At 45.5% G+C, this 17,900-nt stretch overlaps 1 protein-coding gene across 1 annotated transcript in view; it reads right to left on the reverse strand.

The window, feature by feature from the left end:
* LOC121544610 (intersectin-2) overlaps nt 1–16,972 on the reverse strand; it is a 79,004-nt gene extending 62,032 nt beyond the window's left edge. The window contains exons 1-5 of the mRNA XM_041854590.2: nt 16,943–16,972; nt 5,749–5,841; nt 5,310–5,373; nt 1,190–1,359; nt 796–1,062 (exon numbers count right to left, since the gene is read on the reverse strand). Of these exons, the coding sequence (XP_041710524.1) occupies nt 796–1,062; nt 1,190–1,359; nt 5,310–5,373; nt 5,749–5,841; nt 16,943–16,949 (601 nt within the window). The 5' untranslated portion in view covers nt 16,950–16,972. The remainder of the gene's footprint in view (nt 1–795; nt 1,063–1,189; nt 1,360–5,309; nt 5,374–5,748; nt 5,842–16,942) is intronic.
* Between the last annotated feature and the right edge of the window lie 928 nt (nt 16,973–17,900).

The raw sequence follows: 17,900 nt of genomic DNA on the forward strand, positions 1-17,900 counted from the left end.
GCTCCTCTGGCCTTGTTAAGGTACTGCCATTGGAGCTAACAGTATTTCATGCATTATTTCTGTTCTTAAAGGCTTGTGATGGACAGCTGTAACACATCACTCTAGTGCAATATCAACCAGCACTATAGAGCACTGGTTTCCAACCTTTTTTGAACCGTGGCACACCCTGATGGGATAAAGAATTGAGCTGCACGCCTACGTTTTCCTGTTAATTCGTTTACTCATAATGACCCTGATCCATAATAAATGTCTACTATTTTCTGTGACAAATGCTTTTTATAGATTAAATGGGGTTTATATTAACTATTTTCATAGTTCCTTACTCATGATGATTCATTTCTGTGTACCCCTTTAAGAGCGTCCTGTGAATCCGGGAGAGAAAGAAATGTAGCTCTGGTAATATGGGGCTTTACTTTTGAACAGTTTGGGCTAGAGACAAGCGATTTTCTGCATTTTAAAGCCATGCTCCGTTTGTCTCTATGGCAGAGGCTGTGGTACTGCTAAACCTAATCTGACTTGCCTGTGCTAATGGTTCTCACAGGTGAAGTCAAATTATCCAAATGACTTTGCTCATGATGCGCACCACTCAAATGAATGATACAAATGTAACAACTGCCTGAAACAATGACAAAGATGTATTCAATGTATGATGCTCTTTCTAGGAGGCACTGGTGCTCCAAAATAAAAATTTGACAGGTCACGTGTATAAGATTAGGGAAAGTTTTGCGGCACACATGATGAAAACCACTGATGAGAGAGAGAGAGAGAGAGAGAGAGAGACTGTTCCCCTCTTACCTGTCCCCATGTGTCCTGGTGGGAGTTGCTGTAGAATACCCATAGTGCCGTTGGGCAGAGCGGGGCTGCCAAGGGACGGCAGCAGGGGCATCGTTGACGTGGAAACCAGGGGGGCCATGCCTGTAGCCGTTGGGACCATGGGGGTGAGGGTAGGGGTCATGGGTGAGAGGTGAGAGGTCATGGGTGAGAGGTTAGGGGTCATGGGGATGGGGTTGAGCATGCCGATGCCTCCGGGCATCATAGAAATGTTTGGCATGGAGCCCATTCCTGGAGAGACACAGAGGAACACACAACATTAAAGAGTTAAGATAATATTAAGATACAGCATCTACAGCCATAGAATTGAGAATAGAAGAGAATATATGTGTGTCTGTGTGTCTGTGTCTTAAAGTACCGTAGCGCAAGGTGGACATGGGGTTAGGGGCGGGAACTGGCGGCTGCTTCAAGATGATTGGTAAAGTTGAGGGAAGGGGCGTGCCCTGCAGTTTGAGCTTAATGAGCTTCATAGAGATGGAGAACTCCAACCTGTCCATCTTCCCATCCTTACTCATGTCAGCCAGCGCCCTGGGGGTCAGAGAGGGTCATTACTATGGAATATCCTCACACGTGGCTCAAACATGTAGACATATTGCTTATGTGTTAGTGTTACTTCCTTTGGACAATCATGTACTCTGTGTGACTGGAGAACAGCTAGCCACAAGATCTAATGCCAGCACGGAAGGGTGTGTGTGTGAGAAATGGGAATATTTCAGATGAATAAAGATAACTTTAATACAACGTCAATACAGGACTAAGATTGCATCCTACTACACCGACGCTCGTCGGATGTGGCAGGGCTTACAAACTATTACGGACTACAAAGGGAAACCCAGCTGCGAGCTGCCCAGTGACGCGAGCCTACCAGACGGGCTAAATGCCTTTAATGCTTGCTTCGAGGCAAGCAACACTGAAGAATGCATGAGAGCACCAGCTGTTTCCGGACGACTGTGTGATCACGCTCTCCGTAGCCGATGTGAGCAAGACCTTTAAACAGGTCAACATTCACAAGGCCGCGGGGCCAGACGGAATAACAGGACGTGTATTCATAGCATGCGCGGACGAACTGGCAAGTGACTTCATTGACATTTTCAACCTCTCCCTGACCCAGTCTGTAATTGCTACATGTTTCACGCAGACCACCATAGTCCCTGTGCCCAAGAATGCCAAGGTAACCTGCCTTAATGACTACCGACCCATAGCACTCACGTCTGTAGGCATGAAGTGCTTTGAAAGGCTGGTCATGGCTCACATCAACACCATCATCCCGGAAACCCTAGACCCACTCCAATTCGCATACCACCTCAACAGATCCAAAAATGACGCAATCTCAATTGCACTCCACACTGCCCTTTCCCACCTGGACAAGAGGAACACCTATGTGAGAATGCTGTTCATTGACTACAGCTCAGCGTTCAACACCATAGTACCCACAAAGCTCATCACTAAGCTAAGGACCCTGGGACTAAACACCTCCCTCTGCAACTGGATCTTGGACTTCCTGATGGGCCGCCCCCAGGTGGTAAGGGTAGGCAACAACACATCTGCCACGCTGATCCTCAACACGGGGGCCCCTCAGGGGTGCATGCTTAGTCCCCTCCTGTACTCCCTGTTCACCAACGACTGCGTGGCTAAGCACGACTCCAACACCATCATTAAGTTTGCTGACGACACAACAGTGATAGGCCTGATCACCAACAACGATGAGACAGCCTATAAGGAGGAGGTCAGAGACCTGGCAGTGTGGTGCCAGGACAACAACCTCTCCCTCAACCTGAGCAAGACAAAGGAGCTGATCGTGGACTAAAGGAAAAGGAGGGCCAAACATGCCCCCATTCACATCGACAGGGCTGTAGTGTAGCGGGTCGAGAGCTTCAAGTTCCTTGGTGTCCACATCACCAACGAACTATCATGGTCCAAACACACCAAGACAGTCGTGAAGAGGACACGACAAAGTCTATTCCCCTTCAGGAGACTGAAAAGATTTTGCATGGGTCCCCAGATCCTCAAAAAGTTCTACAGCTGCACCATCAAGAGCATCCTGACCAGTTGCATCACCGCCTGGTATGGCAACTGCTCGGCATCCGACCGTAAGGTGGTACAGAGGGTAGTGCGTACGGCCCAGTACATCACTGGGGCCAAGCTTCCTGCCATCCAGGGCCTCTGTACTAGGCAGTGTCAGAGGAAGGCCCAAAGAATTATAGACTGTTCTCTCTGCTACTGCACGGCAAGCCTCCGGTACCGCTTGATTAGCATATTAAAACCCCCTAGAGTCGATGTCCCCACAACAAAATGTGTTTGTTTATCTGTTTTTTTGCATGGGCTGCGTCTCAATCCACAGCATCCAACCAATGGCGGCCTTCCACATCTGCAGTGGAAGGTGGCTGAGCTACAGCGGTGTTTGTCAGACCAGGAAACATCCAGAAAATCGGGTCTTCTCACAAAAACGTCTGTTGCGTCCGAACAGTTTGGCCTACAAACTACGGTGTTCTCCGTTTTGCTCTACAACCCCCACAAGTGTCACTTCTGTCAAACAGTTTGGGCTACAACTAATATGAAAGGTGAGACTCTCACGAACATGCCGGCTGTTTTGCTCTAGGACGTCTCACAAGACTCGTCTGAAGGTAGCCCGGTACCAGTTTGAAAAATGAATAGAAGTACACAGTGCCTTCAGAAAGTATTCATACAGTACCCCTTGACTTATTCCACATTTTGTTGTGTTACAGTCTTATTAAATATGTTTTTTTCTACACATAATACCCCATAATGACAACGTGAAAACATGTTTTTAGACATTTTTGCTAATTTATTGAAAATTAAATACAGAAATATCTAATTTACAGAAGTATTCACACCCTTGAGCCAACACTTTGTGGAAGCACATTTGGCAGTAATTACAGCTGTAAGTCATTCTGGTTAAGTCTCTAAGAGCTTTCCAGACCTGGATTGTGAAACACTTATTCATTACTATTTTCAAAATTCTTCACGCTCTGTCAAATTGCTGTTGATCATCGCTAGACAACCATTTTCAGGTCTTGCCATAGATTTCCGAGTCGATTTTAGTCAAAACTGTAACTCGGCCACTTCTTGGTAAGTAAATCCAGTGTAGATTTGGCCTTGTGTTGTAGGTTATTGTCCTGCTGAAAGGTGAATTCATCTCCCAGTGTCTGGTGGAAAGCAGACTGAACCAGGTTTTCCTCACTCCGTTTATTTTTTATCCTGCAAAACTCCCCAGTCCTTAACGTTTACAAGCATACCCATAACTTCATGCAGCCACCACTATGCTTGAAAATTGAAAATATGGAGAGTTACTTTGAAATATTTTTTATTCTGTATAGGCTTCCTTCTTTTCACTCTGTCAATTAGGTTAGTTTTGTGGAGTAAATACAATGTTGTTGATCCATCCTCAATTTTCTCCTATCACAGCCATTAAACTCTGTAACTGTTTTAAAGTCACCATTGGCCTCATGATGAAATCCCTGAACGGTTTCCTTCCTCTCCGGCAACTGAGTTAGGAAGGACGCCTGTATCTTTGTAGTGATTGGGTGTATTGATACACCATCCAAAGTGTAATTAATAACGTCACCATGCTCAAAGGGATATTCAATGTCTGTTATTTGTTTTTGTTTTTTTAATCTACCAATAGGTGCCCTTCTTTGCGAGGCATTGGAAAACCTCCCTGTTCTTTGTGGTTGAATCTGTGTTTGAAATTCACTGCTTGACTGAGGGACCTTACAGATAATTTTATGTGTGGGGTACAGAGATGAGGTAGTCATTCAAAAATCATGTTCAACACTATTATTGCACACAGAGTGACTTGTTAAGTACATTTTTACCCATTAATTTATTTAGGCTTGCCAAAACAAAGGAGTTGAATACTTGTTGACTCAAGACATTTCAGCTTTTCATTTTTAATTAATTTGTTAAAAATGTCTAAAAACATAATTCTACTTTGACATTATGCGGTATTGTGTGTAGACCAGTGACAAACAATCTCAATTGAATCCATTCTAAATTCAGGCTGTAACTCAACAACATTTTGAAAAAAGTCAATGGGTGTGAATATTTTCTGAAGGCACTGTATATGGAAGTAGTTAAGTGTCAAAATAAATTGGTTAAATATGGGTAAAAAAAAAAAATAATAATAATAATACTAATAATAACCCTCATCTTTCTTATATCTCTCAGATATGACAGACACTAAAACAAACTTTATTCTCTGATTTTTGGGGGGACTATCTGTTTTTCCATGTATGAATCTGTTTTTCAATGCGTTCCTATGTGCTAATAGCAGTAAGGCCACATTCAATGTATTTTGTCTGTAATGTCTTTTTTGTTGTGTCGGACCCCAGTAAGACTAGCTGTCGCTATAGGCGTCGACTAATGGGGATCCTAATAAATCAAATAGCTTATTAACGCCTGCTCTCCTTAATCACCTGGAAATTCCTATTACATTGTGTGTGTGTGTGTGTGTTCACCATATCTCTGCAAGAACCGAGGAGGGCAGACCCGACTGCAGGAAGAACTTCCTGGCCTGCTCCCCTGGAGAGAGAGAACGAGAGAGAGAGCAGAGAGAGAGAGAGAGAGAGAGAGAGAGAGAGAGAGAGAGAGAGAGAGAGAAAATACATAATCACACTATGAAGAGATGGAGACAGAACTAATCACACTATGAAGAGATGGAGACTGAACTAATCACACTATGAAGAGATGGAGACAGAACTAATCACACTACGAAGAGATGGAGACAGAACTAATCACACTACGAAGAGATGGAGACAGAACTAATCACACTACGAAGAGCTGGAGACAGAACTAATCACACTATGAAGAGATGGAGACAGAACTAATCACACTACGAAGAGATGGAGACAGAACTATAGGAACAGATTGGTGTAGATGCATGCTTTGTCTTGGTACCTGAGACGTAGCCCAGGGTGGGAGAGAGGGTGTCAAACTGTTTATCATGTTTGTTCCTCTCTTCTGGAGAGATAGCCCACACACTGAGGTCACCTGGAGATAGACAGAGGAAAGAGAGAGAGAGAGAGAAATCATTTCCTTTCAGCTACCAATCTCCGTTCTCCCAGAGGGAAAGGCCTACAAGTCTAACAGGACAAGGCAAACAGAGGTCTGTGGTAGTAAGAAACACATTTAGACATTTTTGTCATTTAGTAGACGCTCTTATCCATACATTTTCATACTAGTCCCCCGTGGGAATCGAACCCACGACTCTGGCATTGCAAGCGCCATGCTCTACCAACAGGACCCCCCCCCACACACACACACACGTTAAGCAACAACTCTCAACACCTTCACTTACTGCTAGAGAAAACAGCTGAGGTTTCACTAGACAACCTCGGGCCCAAACACCTGCTATACATAAACTCATAAACGAGCACACACAAAGACACACAGCCACACACACAGCGTTCGACCACATGTCCACAGCCAGGAAAAGCCTCTACCATTACCCAATCAGAGCGACAGTATGAATATTATCGACAGAAAAACACTGGAATCCAGACATAGATTTACCATAGCTATCGCTTCTTCCTTGTTTTATTGTCCACATTTTCAGATGACTTCTAGTGTATGTGTTTACACCAACGATGATACGGTAGTAATAAAGGAAGTTAAACAGACAGAGCTCAGAGTTAACTGGTTTACTGGTATTTGGTGCTCCACCACAAGATCAATAAAAACATTGACAGATTTCAGTACTATCCTCGACACAATCAATTCCAGCGATGCACTATGGAGCTATGGAACACAGGAGCGGAGGTTTACTGAAACTGGACCACAGGCTTACTTAAACTGGACCGGGGCTTACTGAAACTGGACTAAGGGCTTACTGAAACTGGACTAGGGGCTTACTGAAACTGGACCAGGGGCTTACTGAAACTGGACCAGGGGCTTACTGAAACTGGACCAGGAGCTTATTGAAACTGGACCAGGGGTTTATTGAAACTGGACCAGGGGCTTACTGAAACAGGACTAGGGGCTTATTGAAACTGGACCAGGGGTTTATTGAAACTGGACCAGGGGCTTACTGAAACAGGACTAGGGGCTTATTGAAACTGGACCAGGGGCTTACTGAAACAGGACTAAGGGCTTACTGAAACTGGACCAGGGGCTTACTGAAACAGGACTAGGGGCTTACTGAAACTGGACCAGAGGATTACTGAAACTGGACCAGGGGCTTACTGAAACAGGACCAGGGGCTTACTGAAACTGGACCAGGGGCTTACTGAAACAGGACTAGGGGCTTACTGAAACTGGACCAGGGGTTTACTGAAACTGGACTAGGGGCTTATTGAAACTGGACCAGGGGCTTACTGAAACTGGACCAGGGGCTTACTGAAACTGGACCAGGGGCTTATTGACCCTGATCTCTCTTTTGACGAACATATCAAGACTGTTTCAAGGACAGCTTTTTTCCATCTACGTAACATTGCAAAAATCAGAAATTTTCTGTCCAAAAATGATGCAGAAAAATTAATCCATGCATTTGTTACTTCTAGGTTAGACTACTGCAATGCTCTATTTTCCGGCTACCCGGATAAAGCACTAAATAAACTTCAGTTAGTGCTAAATACGGCTGCTAGAATCCTGACTAGAACCAAGAAATTTGATCATATTACTCCAGTGCTAGCTTCCCTACACTGGCTTCCTGTTAAGGCAAGGGCTGATTTCAAGGTTTTACTGTTAACCTATAAAGCGTTACATGGGCTTGCTCCTACCTATCTTTCCGAGTTGGTCCTGCCGTACATACCAATACGTACGCTACGGTCACAAGACGCAGGCCTCCTAATTGTCCCTAGAATTTCTAAGCAAACAGCGGGAGGCAGGGCTTTCTCCTATAGATCTCCATTTTTATGGAACAGTCTGCCTACCCATGTGAGAGACGCAGACTCGGTCTCAACCTTTAAGTCTTTACTGAAGACTTATCTCTTCAGTAGGTCATATGATTGAGTGTAGTCTGGCCCAGGAGTGTGAAGGTGAACGGAAAGGCTCTGGAGCAACGAACAGCCCTTGCTGTCTCTGCCAGGCCGGTTCCCCTCTCCACTGGGGTTCTCTGCCTCTAACCCTGTTGCAGGGGCTGAGTCACTGGCTTGCTGGTGCTCTTTCATGCCGTCCCTGGGAGGGGTGCGTCACTTGAGTGGGTTGAGTTACTGACGTGATCTTCCTGTCTGGGTTGGCGCCCCCCCTTGGTTTGTGCTGTGGTGGAGACCTCTGTGGGCTATACTCGGCCTTGTCTCAGGATTGTAAGTTGGTGGTTGAGGATATCCCTCTAGTGGTGCGGGGGCTGTGCTTTGGCAGAGTGGGTGGGGTTATATCCTTCCTGTTTGGCCCTGTCCGGGGTTTCTTCGGATGGGGCCACAGTGTCTCCGGACCGCTCCTGTCTCAGCCTCCAGTATTTATGCTGCAGTAGTTTATGTGTCGGGGGGGCTGGGGTTAGTTGGTTATACCTGGAGTACTTCTCCTGTCTTATCCAGTGTCCTGTGTGAATTTAAGTATGCTCTCTCTAATTCTCTCGTTCTCTCTTTCTCTCTGAGAACCTGAGCCCTAGGACCATACGTCAGGACTACCGGGCATGATGACACCTTGCTGTCCCCAGTCCGCCTGGCCTTGCTGCTATTCCAGTTTCAACTGTTCTGCCTGCGGTTTACGAAACCCCTACCTGTCCCAGACCTGCTGTTTTCAACTCTTAATGATCGGCTATGAAAAGCCAACTGAGAGACCTGAGCCCTAGGACCATACGTCGGGACTACCGGCCGTGGTGACTCCTTGCTGTCCCCAGTCCGCCTGGCCTTGCTGCTATTCCAGTTTCAACTGTTCTGCCTGCGGTTATGGAACCCCTACCTGTCCCAGACCTGCTGTTTTCAACTCTTAATGATCGGCTATGAAAAGCCAACTGAGATTTATTCCTGATTATTATTTGACCATGCTTGTCACTTATGAACATTTTTGAACATCTTGGCATGGTTCTGTTATAATCTTCACCCGGCACAGCCAGAAGAGGACTGGCCACCCCTCATAGCCTGGTTCCTCTCTAGGTTTCTTCCTAGGTTTGCGCCTTTCTAGGGAGTTTTTCCTAGCCACCGTGCTTCTACACCTGCATTACTAGCTGTTTGGGGTTTTAGGCTGGGTTTCTGTACAGCACTTCGAGATATTAGCTGATGTAAGAAGGGCTATATAAAATAAAATTGATTGATTGATTGATTGATTGAAACTGGACCAGGGGCTTATTGAAACTGGACCAGGGGTTTATTGAAACTGGACCAGGGGCTTACTGAAACAGGACCAGGGGCTTACTGAAACAGGACTAGGGGCTTACTGAAACTGGACCAGGGGCTTACTGAAACAGGACTAGGGGCTTACTGAAACTGGACCAGAGGATTACTGAAACTGGACCAGGGGCTTATTGAAACTGGACCAGGGGCTTACTGAAACAAGACTAGGGGCTTATTGAAACTGGACCAGGGGTTTACTGAAACTGGACTAGGGGCTTAATGAAATTGGACCAGGGGCTTACTGAAACTGGACTAGGGCTTATTGAAACTGGACCAGGTGCTTACTGAAACAGGACTAGGGGCTTACTGAAACTGGACCAGGAGCTTACTGAAACTGGACTAGGGGCTTACTGAAACAGGACTAGAGGCTTATTGAAACTGGACCAGGTGCTTACTGAAACAGGACTAGGGGCTTACTGAAACTGGACCAGGTGCTTACTGAAACTGGACCAGGGGCTTACTGAAACTGGACCAGGGGATTACTGAAACTGGACCAGGGGCTTACAGAAACTGGACTAGGGGCTTACTGAAACTGGACTAGGGGCTTACTGAAACTGGACTAGGGGCTTACTGAAACTGGACTAGGGGCTTACTGAAACTGGACTAGGGGCTTACTGAAACTGGGCCAGGGGCTTACTGAAACTGGACCAGGGACTTACAGTACAGGACAATATTGTTTTAGTCTATTGATCCTACCCAGTAGGTAGAGTATGTTTGTGAAGTGACTTAAAACTAGACCTGTCTTCTCAGTAGGGTTTTGCCCTGTTAATCCAGTTCACACCGTAGCTTTGGATTGAACAGAGAGAACCACATCACAGAGGGGCGTAGAGTTAGATACAACACTAGAACCGCCTCAGGGAGGGACGTAGAGTTAGATAACACTAGAACATATCAGGGAGGGACGTAGAGTTAGATAACACTAGAACATATCAGGGAGGGACGTAGAGTTAGATAACACTAGAACATATCAGGGAGGGACGTAGAGTTAGATAACACTAGAACATATCAGGGAGGGACGTAGAGTTAGATAACACTAGAACATATCAGGGAGGGACGTAGAGTTAGATAACACTAGAACATATCAGGGAGGGACGTAGAGTTACAGTGGAGAAAAAAGTATTTAGTCAGCCACCAATTGTGCAAGTTCTCCCACTTAAAAAGATGAGAGAGGCCTGTAATTTTCATCATAGGTACACGTCAACTATGACAGACAAAATGAGATTTAAAAAAATCCAGAAAATCACATTGTAGGATTTTTAATGAATTGATTTGCAAATTATGGTGGAAAATAAGTATTTGGTCAATAACAAAAGTTTCTCAATACTTTGTTATATACCCTTTGTTGGCAATGACACAGGTCAAACGTTTTCTGTAAGTCTTCACAAGGTTTTCACACACTGTTGCTGGTATTTTGGCCCATTCCTCCATGCAGATCTCCTCTAGAGCAGTGATGTTTTGGGGCTGTCACTGGGCAACACGGACTTTCAACTCCCTCCAAAGATTTTCTATGTGGTTGAGATCTGGAGACTGGCTAGGCCACTCCAGGACCTTGAAATGCTTCTTACGAAGCCACTCCTTCGTTGCCCGGGCGGTGTGTTTGGGATCATTGTCATGCTGAAAGACCCAGCCACGTTTCATCTTCAATGCCCTTACTGATGGAAGGAGGTTTTCACTCAAAATCTCACGATACATGGCCCCATTCATTCTTTCCTTTACACGGATCAGTCGTCCTGGTCCCTTTGCAGAAAAACAGCCCCAAAGCATGATGTTTCCACCCCCATGCTTCACAGTAGGTATGGTGTTCTTTGGATGCAACTCAGCATTCTTTGTCCTCCAAACACGACGAGTTGAGTTTTTACCAAAAAGTTATATTTTGGTTTCATCTGACCATATGACATTCTCCCAATCCTCTTCTGGATCATCCAAATGCACTCTAGCAAACTTCAGACGGGCCTGGACATGTACTGGCTTAAGCAGGGGGACACGTCTGGCACTGCAGGATTTGAGTCCCTGGCGGCGTAGTGTGTTACTGATGGTAGGCTTTGTTACTTTGGTCCCAGCTCTCTGCAGGTCATTCACTAGGTCCCCCCGTGTGGTTCTGGGATTTTTGCTCACCGTTCTTGTGATCATTTTGACCCCACTGGGTGAGATCTTGCGTGGAGCCCCAGATCGAGGGAGATTATCAGTGGTATGTCTTCCATTTCCTAATAATTGCTCCCACAGTTGATTTCTTCAAACCAAGCTGCTTACCTATTGCAGATTCAGTCTTCCCAGCCTGGTGCAGGTCTACAATTTTGTTTCTGGTGTCCTTTGACAGCTCTTTGGTCTTGGCCATAGTGGAGTTTGGAGTGTGACTGTTTGAGGTTGTGGACAGGTGTCTTTTATACTGATAACAAGTTCAAACAGGTGCCATTAATACAGGTAACGAGTGGAGGACAGAGGAGCCTCTTAAAGAAGAAGTTACAGGTCTGTGAGAGCCAGAAATCTTGCTTGTTTGTAGGTGACCAAATACTTATTTTCCACCATAATTTGCAAATAAATTCATAAAAAATCCTACAATGTGATTTTCTGGAGAAAAAAAATCTCAATTTGTCTGTCATAGTTGACGTGTACCTATGATGAAAATTACAGGCCTCTCTCATCTTTTTAAGTGGGAGAACTTGCACAATTGGTGGCTGACTACAGTGGGGGAAAAAAGTATTTAGTCAGCCACCAATTGTGCAAGTTCTCCCACTTAAAAAGATGAGAGAGGCCTGTAATTTTCATCATAGGTACACGTCAACTATGACAGACAAAATGAGGAAAAAAAATCCAGAAAATCACATTGTAGGATTTTTAATGAATTTATTTGCAAATTATGGTGGAAAATAAGTATTTGGTCAATAACAAAAGTTTCTCAATACTTTTGTTATATACCCTTTGTTGGCAATGACACAGGTCAAACGTTTTCTGTAAGTCTTCACAAGGTTTTCACACATTGTTGCTGGTATTTTGGCCCATTCCTCCATGCAGATCTCCTCTAGAGCAGTGATGTTTTGGGGCTGTCGCTGGGCAACACAGACTTTCAACTCCCTCCAAAGATTTTCTATGGGGGTTGAGATCTGGAGACTGGCTAGGCCACTCCAGGACCTTGAAATGCTTCTTACGAAGCCACTCCTTCGTTGCCCGGGCGGTGTGTTTGGGATCATTGTCATGCTGAAAGATCCAGCCACGTTTCATCTTCAATGCCCTGGCTGAGGGAAGGAGGTTTTCACTCAAAATCTCACAATACATGGCCCCATTCATTCGTTCCTTTACACGGATCAGTCGTCCTGGTCCCTTTGCAGAAAAACAGCCCCAAAGCATGATGTTTCCACCCCCATGCTTCACAGTAGGTATGGTGTTCTTTGGATGCAACTCAGCATTCTTTGTCCTCCAAACACGACGAGTTGAGTTTTTACCAAAAAGTTCTATTTTGGTTTCATCTGACCATATGACATTCTCCCAATCCTCTTCTGGATCATCCAAATGCACTCTAGCAAACTTCAGACGGGCCTGGACATGTACTGGCTTAAGCAGGGGGACACGTCTGGCACTGCAGGATATGAGTCCCTGGCGGCGTAGTGTGTTACTGATGGTAGGCTTTGTTACTTTGGTCCCAGCTCTCTGCAGGTCATTCACTAGGTCCACCCGTGTGGTTCTGGGATTTTTGCTCACCGTTCTTGTGATCATTTTGACCCCACGGGGGTGAGATCTTGCGTGGAGCCCCAGATCGAGGGAGATTATCAGTGGTCTTGTATGTCTTCCATTTCCTAATAATTGCTCCCACAGTTGATTTCTTCAAACCAAGCTGCTTACCTATTGCAGATTCAGTCTTCCCAGCCTGGTGCAGGTCTAAAATTTTGTTTCTGGCGTCCTTTGACAGCTCTTTGGTCTTGGCCATAGTGGAGTTTGGAGTGTGACTGTTTGAGGTTGTGGACAGGTGTCTTTTATACTGATAACAAGTTCAAACAGGTGCCATTAATACAGGTAACGAGTGGAGGACAGAGGAGCCTCTTAAAGAAGAAGTTACAGGTCTGTGAGAGGCAGAAATCTTGCTTGTTTGTAGTTGACCAAATACTTATTTTCCACCATAATTTGCAAATAAATTCATAAAAAATTCTACAATGTGATTTTCTGGATTTTTTTCCCTCAATTTGTCTGTCATAGTTGACGTGTACCTATGATGAAAATTACAGGCCTCTCTCATCTTTTTAAGTGGGAGAACTTGCACCATTGGTGGCTGACTAAATACTTTTTTCCCCCACTGTAAATACTTTTTTCCCCACTGTAGATAACACTAGAACATATCAGGGAGGGACGTAGAGTTAGATAACACTAGAACATATCAGGTACAGTAGACAGTAGATACACCACTAGAACAGCATCAGGTACAGTAGATACACCACTAGAACAGCATCAGGTACAGTAGACAGTAGATACACCACTAGAACAGCATCAGGTACAGTAGACAGTAGATACACCACTAGAACAGCATCAGGTACAGTAGACAGTAGATACACCACTAGAACAGCCTCAGGTACAGTAGACAGTAGATACACCACTAGAACAGCATCAGGTACAGTAGATACACCACTAGAACAGCATCAGGTACAGTAGATACACCACTAGAACAGCATCAGGTACAGTAGACAGTATATACACCACTAGAACAGCATCAGGTACAGTAGACAGTAGATACACCACTAGAACAGCATCAGGTACAGTAGACAGTAGATACACCACTAGAACAGCATCAGGTACAGCAGACAGTAGATACACCACTAGAACAGCATCAGGTACAGTAGACAGTAGATACACCACTAGAACATCATCATGTACAGTAGACAGTGATACACCACTAGAACAGCATCAGGTACAGTAGACCAGTAGATACACCACTAGAACAGCATCAGGTACAGTAGACAGTAGATACACCACTAGAACAGCATCAGGTACAGCAGACAGTAGATACACCACTAGAACAGCATCAGGTACAGTAGACAGTAGATACACCACTAGAACATCATCATGTACAGTAGACAGTAGATACACCACTAGAACAGCATCAGGTACAGTAGACAGTAGATACACCACTAGAACAGCATCAGGTACAGTAGACAGTAGATACACCACTAGAACAGCATCAGGTACAGTAGACAGTAGATACACCACTAGAACAGCATCAGGTACAGTAGACAGTAGATACACCACTAGAACAGCATCAGGTACAGTAGACAGTAGATACACCACTAGAACAGCATCAGGTACAGTAGATACACCACTAGAACAGCATCAGGTACAGTAGACAGTAGATACACCACTAGAACAGCATCAGGTACAGTAGAGAGTAGATACACCACTAGAACAGCATCAGGTACAGTAGACAGTAGATACACCACTAGAACAGCATCAGGTACAATAGATACACCACTAGAACAGCATCAGGTACAGTAGATACACCACTAGAACAGCATCAGGTACAGTAGACAGTAGATACACCACTAGAACAGCATCAGGTACAGTAGATACACCACTAGAACAGCATCAGGTACAGTAGACAGTAGATACACCACTAGAACAGCATCAGGTACAGTAGACAGTAGATACACCACTAGAACAGCATCAGGTACAGTAGACAGTAGATACACCACTAGAACAGCATCAGGTACAGTAGATACACCACTAGAACAGCATCAGGTACAGTAGACAGTAGATACACCACTAGAACAGCATCAGGTACAGTAGACAGTAGATACCCCACTAGAACAGCATCAGGTACAGTAGACAGTAGATACACCACTAGAACAGCATCAGGTACAGTAGACAGTAGATACACCACTAGAACAGCCTCAGGTACAGTAGACAGTAGATACACCACTAGAACAGCATCAGGTACAGTAGACAGTAGATACACCACTAGAACAGCATCAGGTACAGTAGACAGTAGATACACCACTAGAACAGCATCAGGTACAGTAGACAGTAGATACACCACTAGAACAGCATCAGGTACAGTAGACAGTAGATACACCACTAGAACAGCATCAGGTACAGTAGACAGTAGATACACCACTAGAACAGCATCAGGTACAGTAGACAGTAGATACACCACTAGAACAGCATCAGGTACAGTAGACAGTAGATACACCACTAGAACAGCATCAGGTACAGTAGACAGTAGATACACCACTAGAACAGCATCAGGTACAGTAGATACACCACTAGAACAGCATCAGGTACAGTAGACAGTAGATACACCACTAGAACAGCATCAGGTACAGTAGACAGTAGATACACCACTAGAACGGCCTCAGGTACAGTAGACAGTAGATACACCACTAGAACAGCATCAGGTACAGTAGACAGTAGATACACCACTAGAACAGCATCAGGTACAGTAGATACACCACTAGAACAGCCTCAGGTACAGTAGACAGTAGATACACCACTAGAACAGCCTCAGGTACAGTAGACAGTAGATACACCACTAGAACAGCATCAGGTACAGTAGACAGTAGATACACCACTAGAACAGCATCAGGTACAGTAGACAGTAGATACACCACTAGAACAGCCTCAGGTACAGTAGACAGTAGATACACCACTAGAACAGCATCAGGTACAGTAGATACACCACTAGAACAGCATCAGGTACAGTAGATACACCACTAGAACAGCATCAGGTACAGTAGACAGTAGATACACCACTAGAACAGCATCAGGTACAGTAGACAGTAGATACACCACTAGAACAGCCTCAGGTACAGTAGACAGTAGATACACCACTAGAACAGCATCAGGTACAGTAGACAGTAGATACACCACTAGAACAGCATCAGGTACAGTAGATACACCACTAGAACAGCATCAGGTACAGTAGATACACCACTAGAACAGCATCAGGTACAGTAGACAGTAGATACACCACTAGAACAGCATCAGGTACAGTAGACAGTAGATACACCACTAGAACAGCCTCAGGTACAGTAGACAGTAGATACACCACTAGAACAGCATCAGGTACAGTAGATACACCACTAGAACAGCATCAGGTACAGTAGACAGTAGATACACCACTAGAACAGCATCAGGTACAGTAGACAGTAGATACACCACTAGAACAGCATCAGGTACAGTAGACAGTAGATACACCACTAGAACAGCATCAGGTACAGTAGATACACCACTAGAACAGCATCAGGTACAGTAGATACACCACTAGAACAGCATCAGGTACAGTAGATACACCACTAGAACAGCATCAGGTACAGTAGACAGTATATACACCACTAGAACAGCATCAGGTACAGTAGATACACCACTAGAACAGCATCAGGTACAGTAGACAGTAGATACACCACTAGAACAGCATCAGGTACAGTAGATACACCACTAGAACAGCATCAGGTACAGTAGACAGTAGATACACCACTAGAACAGCATCAGGTACAGTAGACAGTAGATACACCACTAGAACAGCATCAGGTACAGTAGACAGTAGATACAGGAGCAGGATACTGAGATACAGAGACAGAGTGGCGCTGCAGTGAACAGCACAGGGGGCTACACACTACCCTGCTGCTGTACCAGAGGACAGTCAGGAATGGAGAGACTCAGCAGAAAGGGAAAGGATAATACAGCTGAATGTGCCCTTGAGGGAGAGCGGAAAACGACAGAACACACACACACAGAACACACACACACACAGAACACACACAGAACACACACACACACACACACACACACACACACACAGAACACACACACACACACACAGGGTAATAAAGCCGTGGTCTTACCATTCATGGCTGCAGGTGGCAGAGGGGGCGGGGGGGCGGCTAGCTCGCAGTCATCTACAAAAAAAACACACACACATTAGTGTCCGAGCACACAAACACACCAAGCCAAACGCCCTCTCATTGATAATGAGAGGGAGGAAAGAGCACTGCTCACCCCAACTCTGGCAGAGAGAGAGTGAGAGAGAGAGAGAGAGAGAGAGAGAGAGAGCGAGAGAGAGAGAGAGAGAGAGAGAGAGAGAGAGAGAGAGAGAGAGAGAGAGAGAGAGCTAAGAGAGAGAGAGAGGAGCAGCTGCTCAGTTTCTCATTGGTCAGCAGGTTAACAGGGTTTCTCCTGTTCCCCTTAGTCAGACAGAGAGTCACACACAGAGACACCAGGGCCACGTCCCAACTCTACTGCTACAGAGACACCAGGGCCACGTCCCAACTCTACTGCTACAGAGACACCGGGGCCACGTCCCAACTCTACTACTACAGAGACACCAGGGCCACATCCCAACTCTACTACTACAGAGACACCAGGGCCACGTCCCAACTCTACTGCTACAGAGACACCAGGGCCACGTCCCAACTCTACTACTACAGAGACACCAGGGCCACATCCCAACTCTACTACTACAGAGACACCAGGGCCACGTCCCAACTCTACTGCTACAGAGACACCAGGGCCACGTCCCAACTCTACTGCTACAGAGACACCAGGGCCACGTCCCAACTCTACTGCTACAGAGACACCAGGGCCACGTCCCAACTCTACTGCTACAGAGACACCAGGGCCACGTCCCAACTCTACTGCTACAGAGACACCAGGGCCACATCCCAACTCTACTACTACAGAGACACCAGGGCCACGTCCCAACTCTACTGCTACAGAGACACCAGGGCCACGTCCCAACTCTACTGCTACAGAGACACCAGGGCCACGTCCCAACTCTACTGCTACAGAGACACCAGGGCCACG

This window comes from Coregonus clupeaformis, chromosome 29, assembly GCF_020615455.1.
Source record: "Coregonus clupeaformis isolate EN_2021a chromosome 29, ASM2061545v1, whole genome shotgun sequence".
In the NCBI taxonomy this organism is placed as follows: domain Eukaryota; kingdom Metazoa; phylum Chordata; class Actinopteri; order Salmoniformes; family Salmonidae; genus Coregonus; species Coregonus clupeaformis.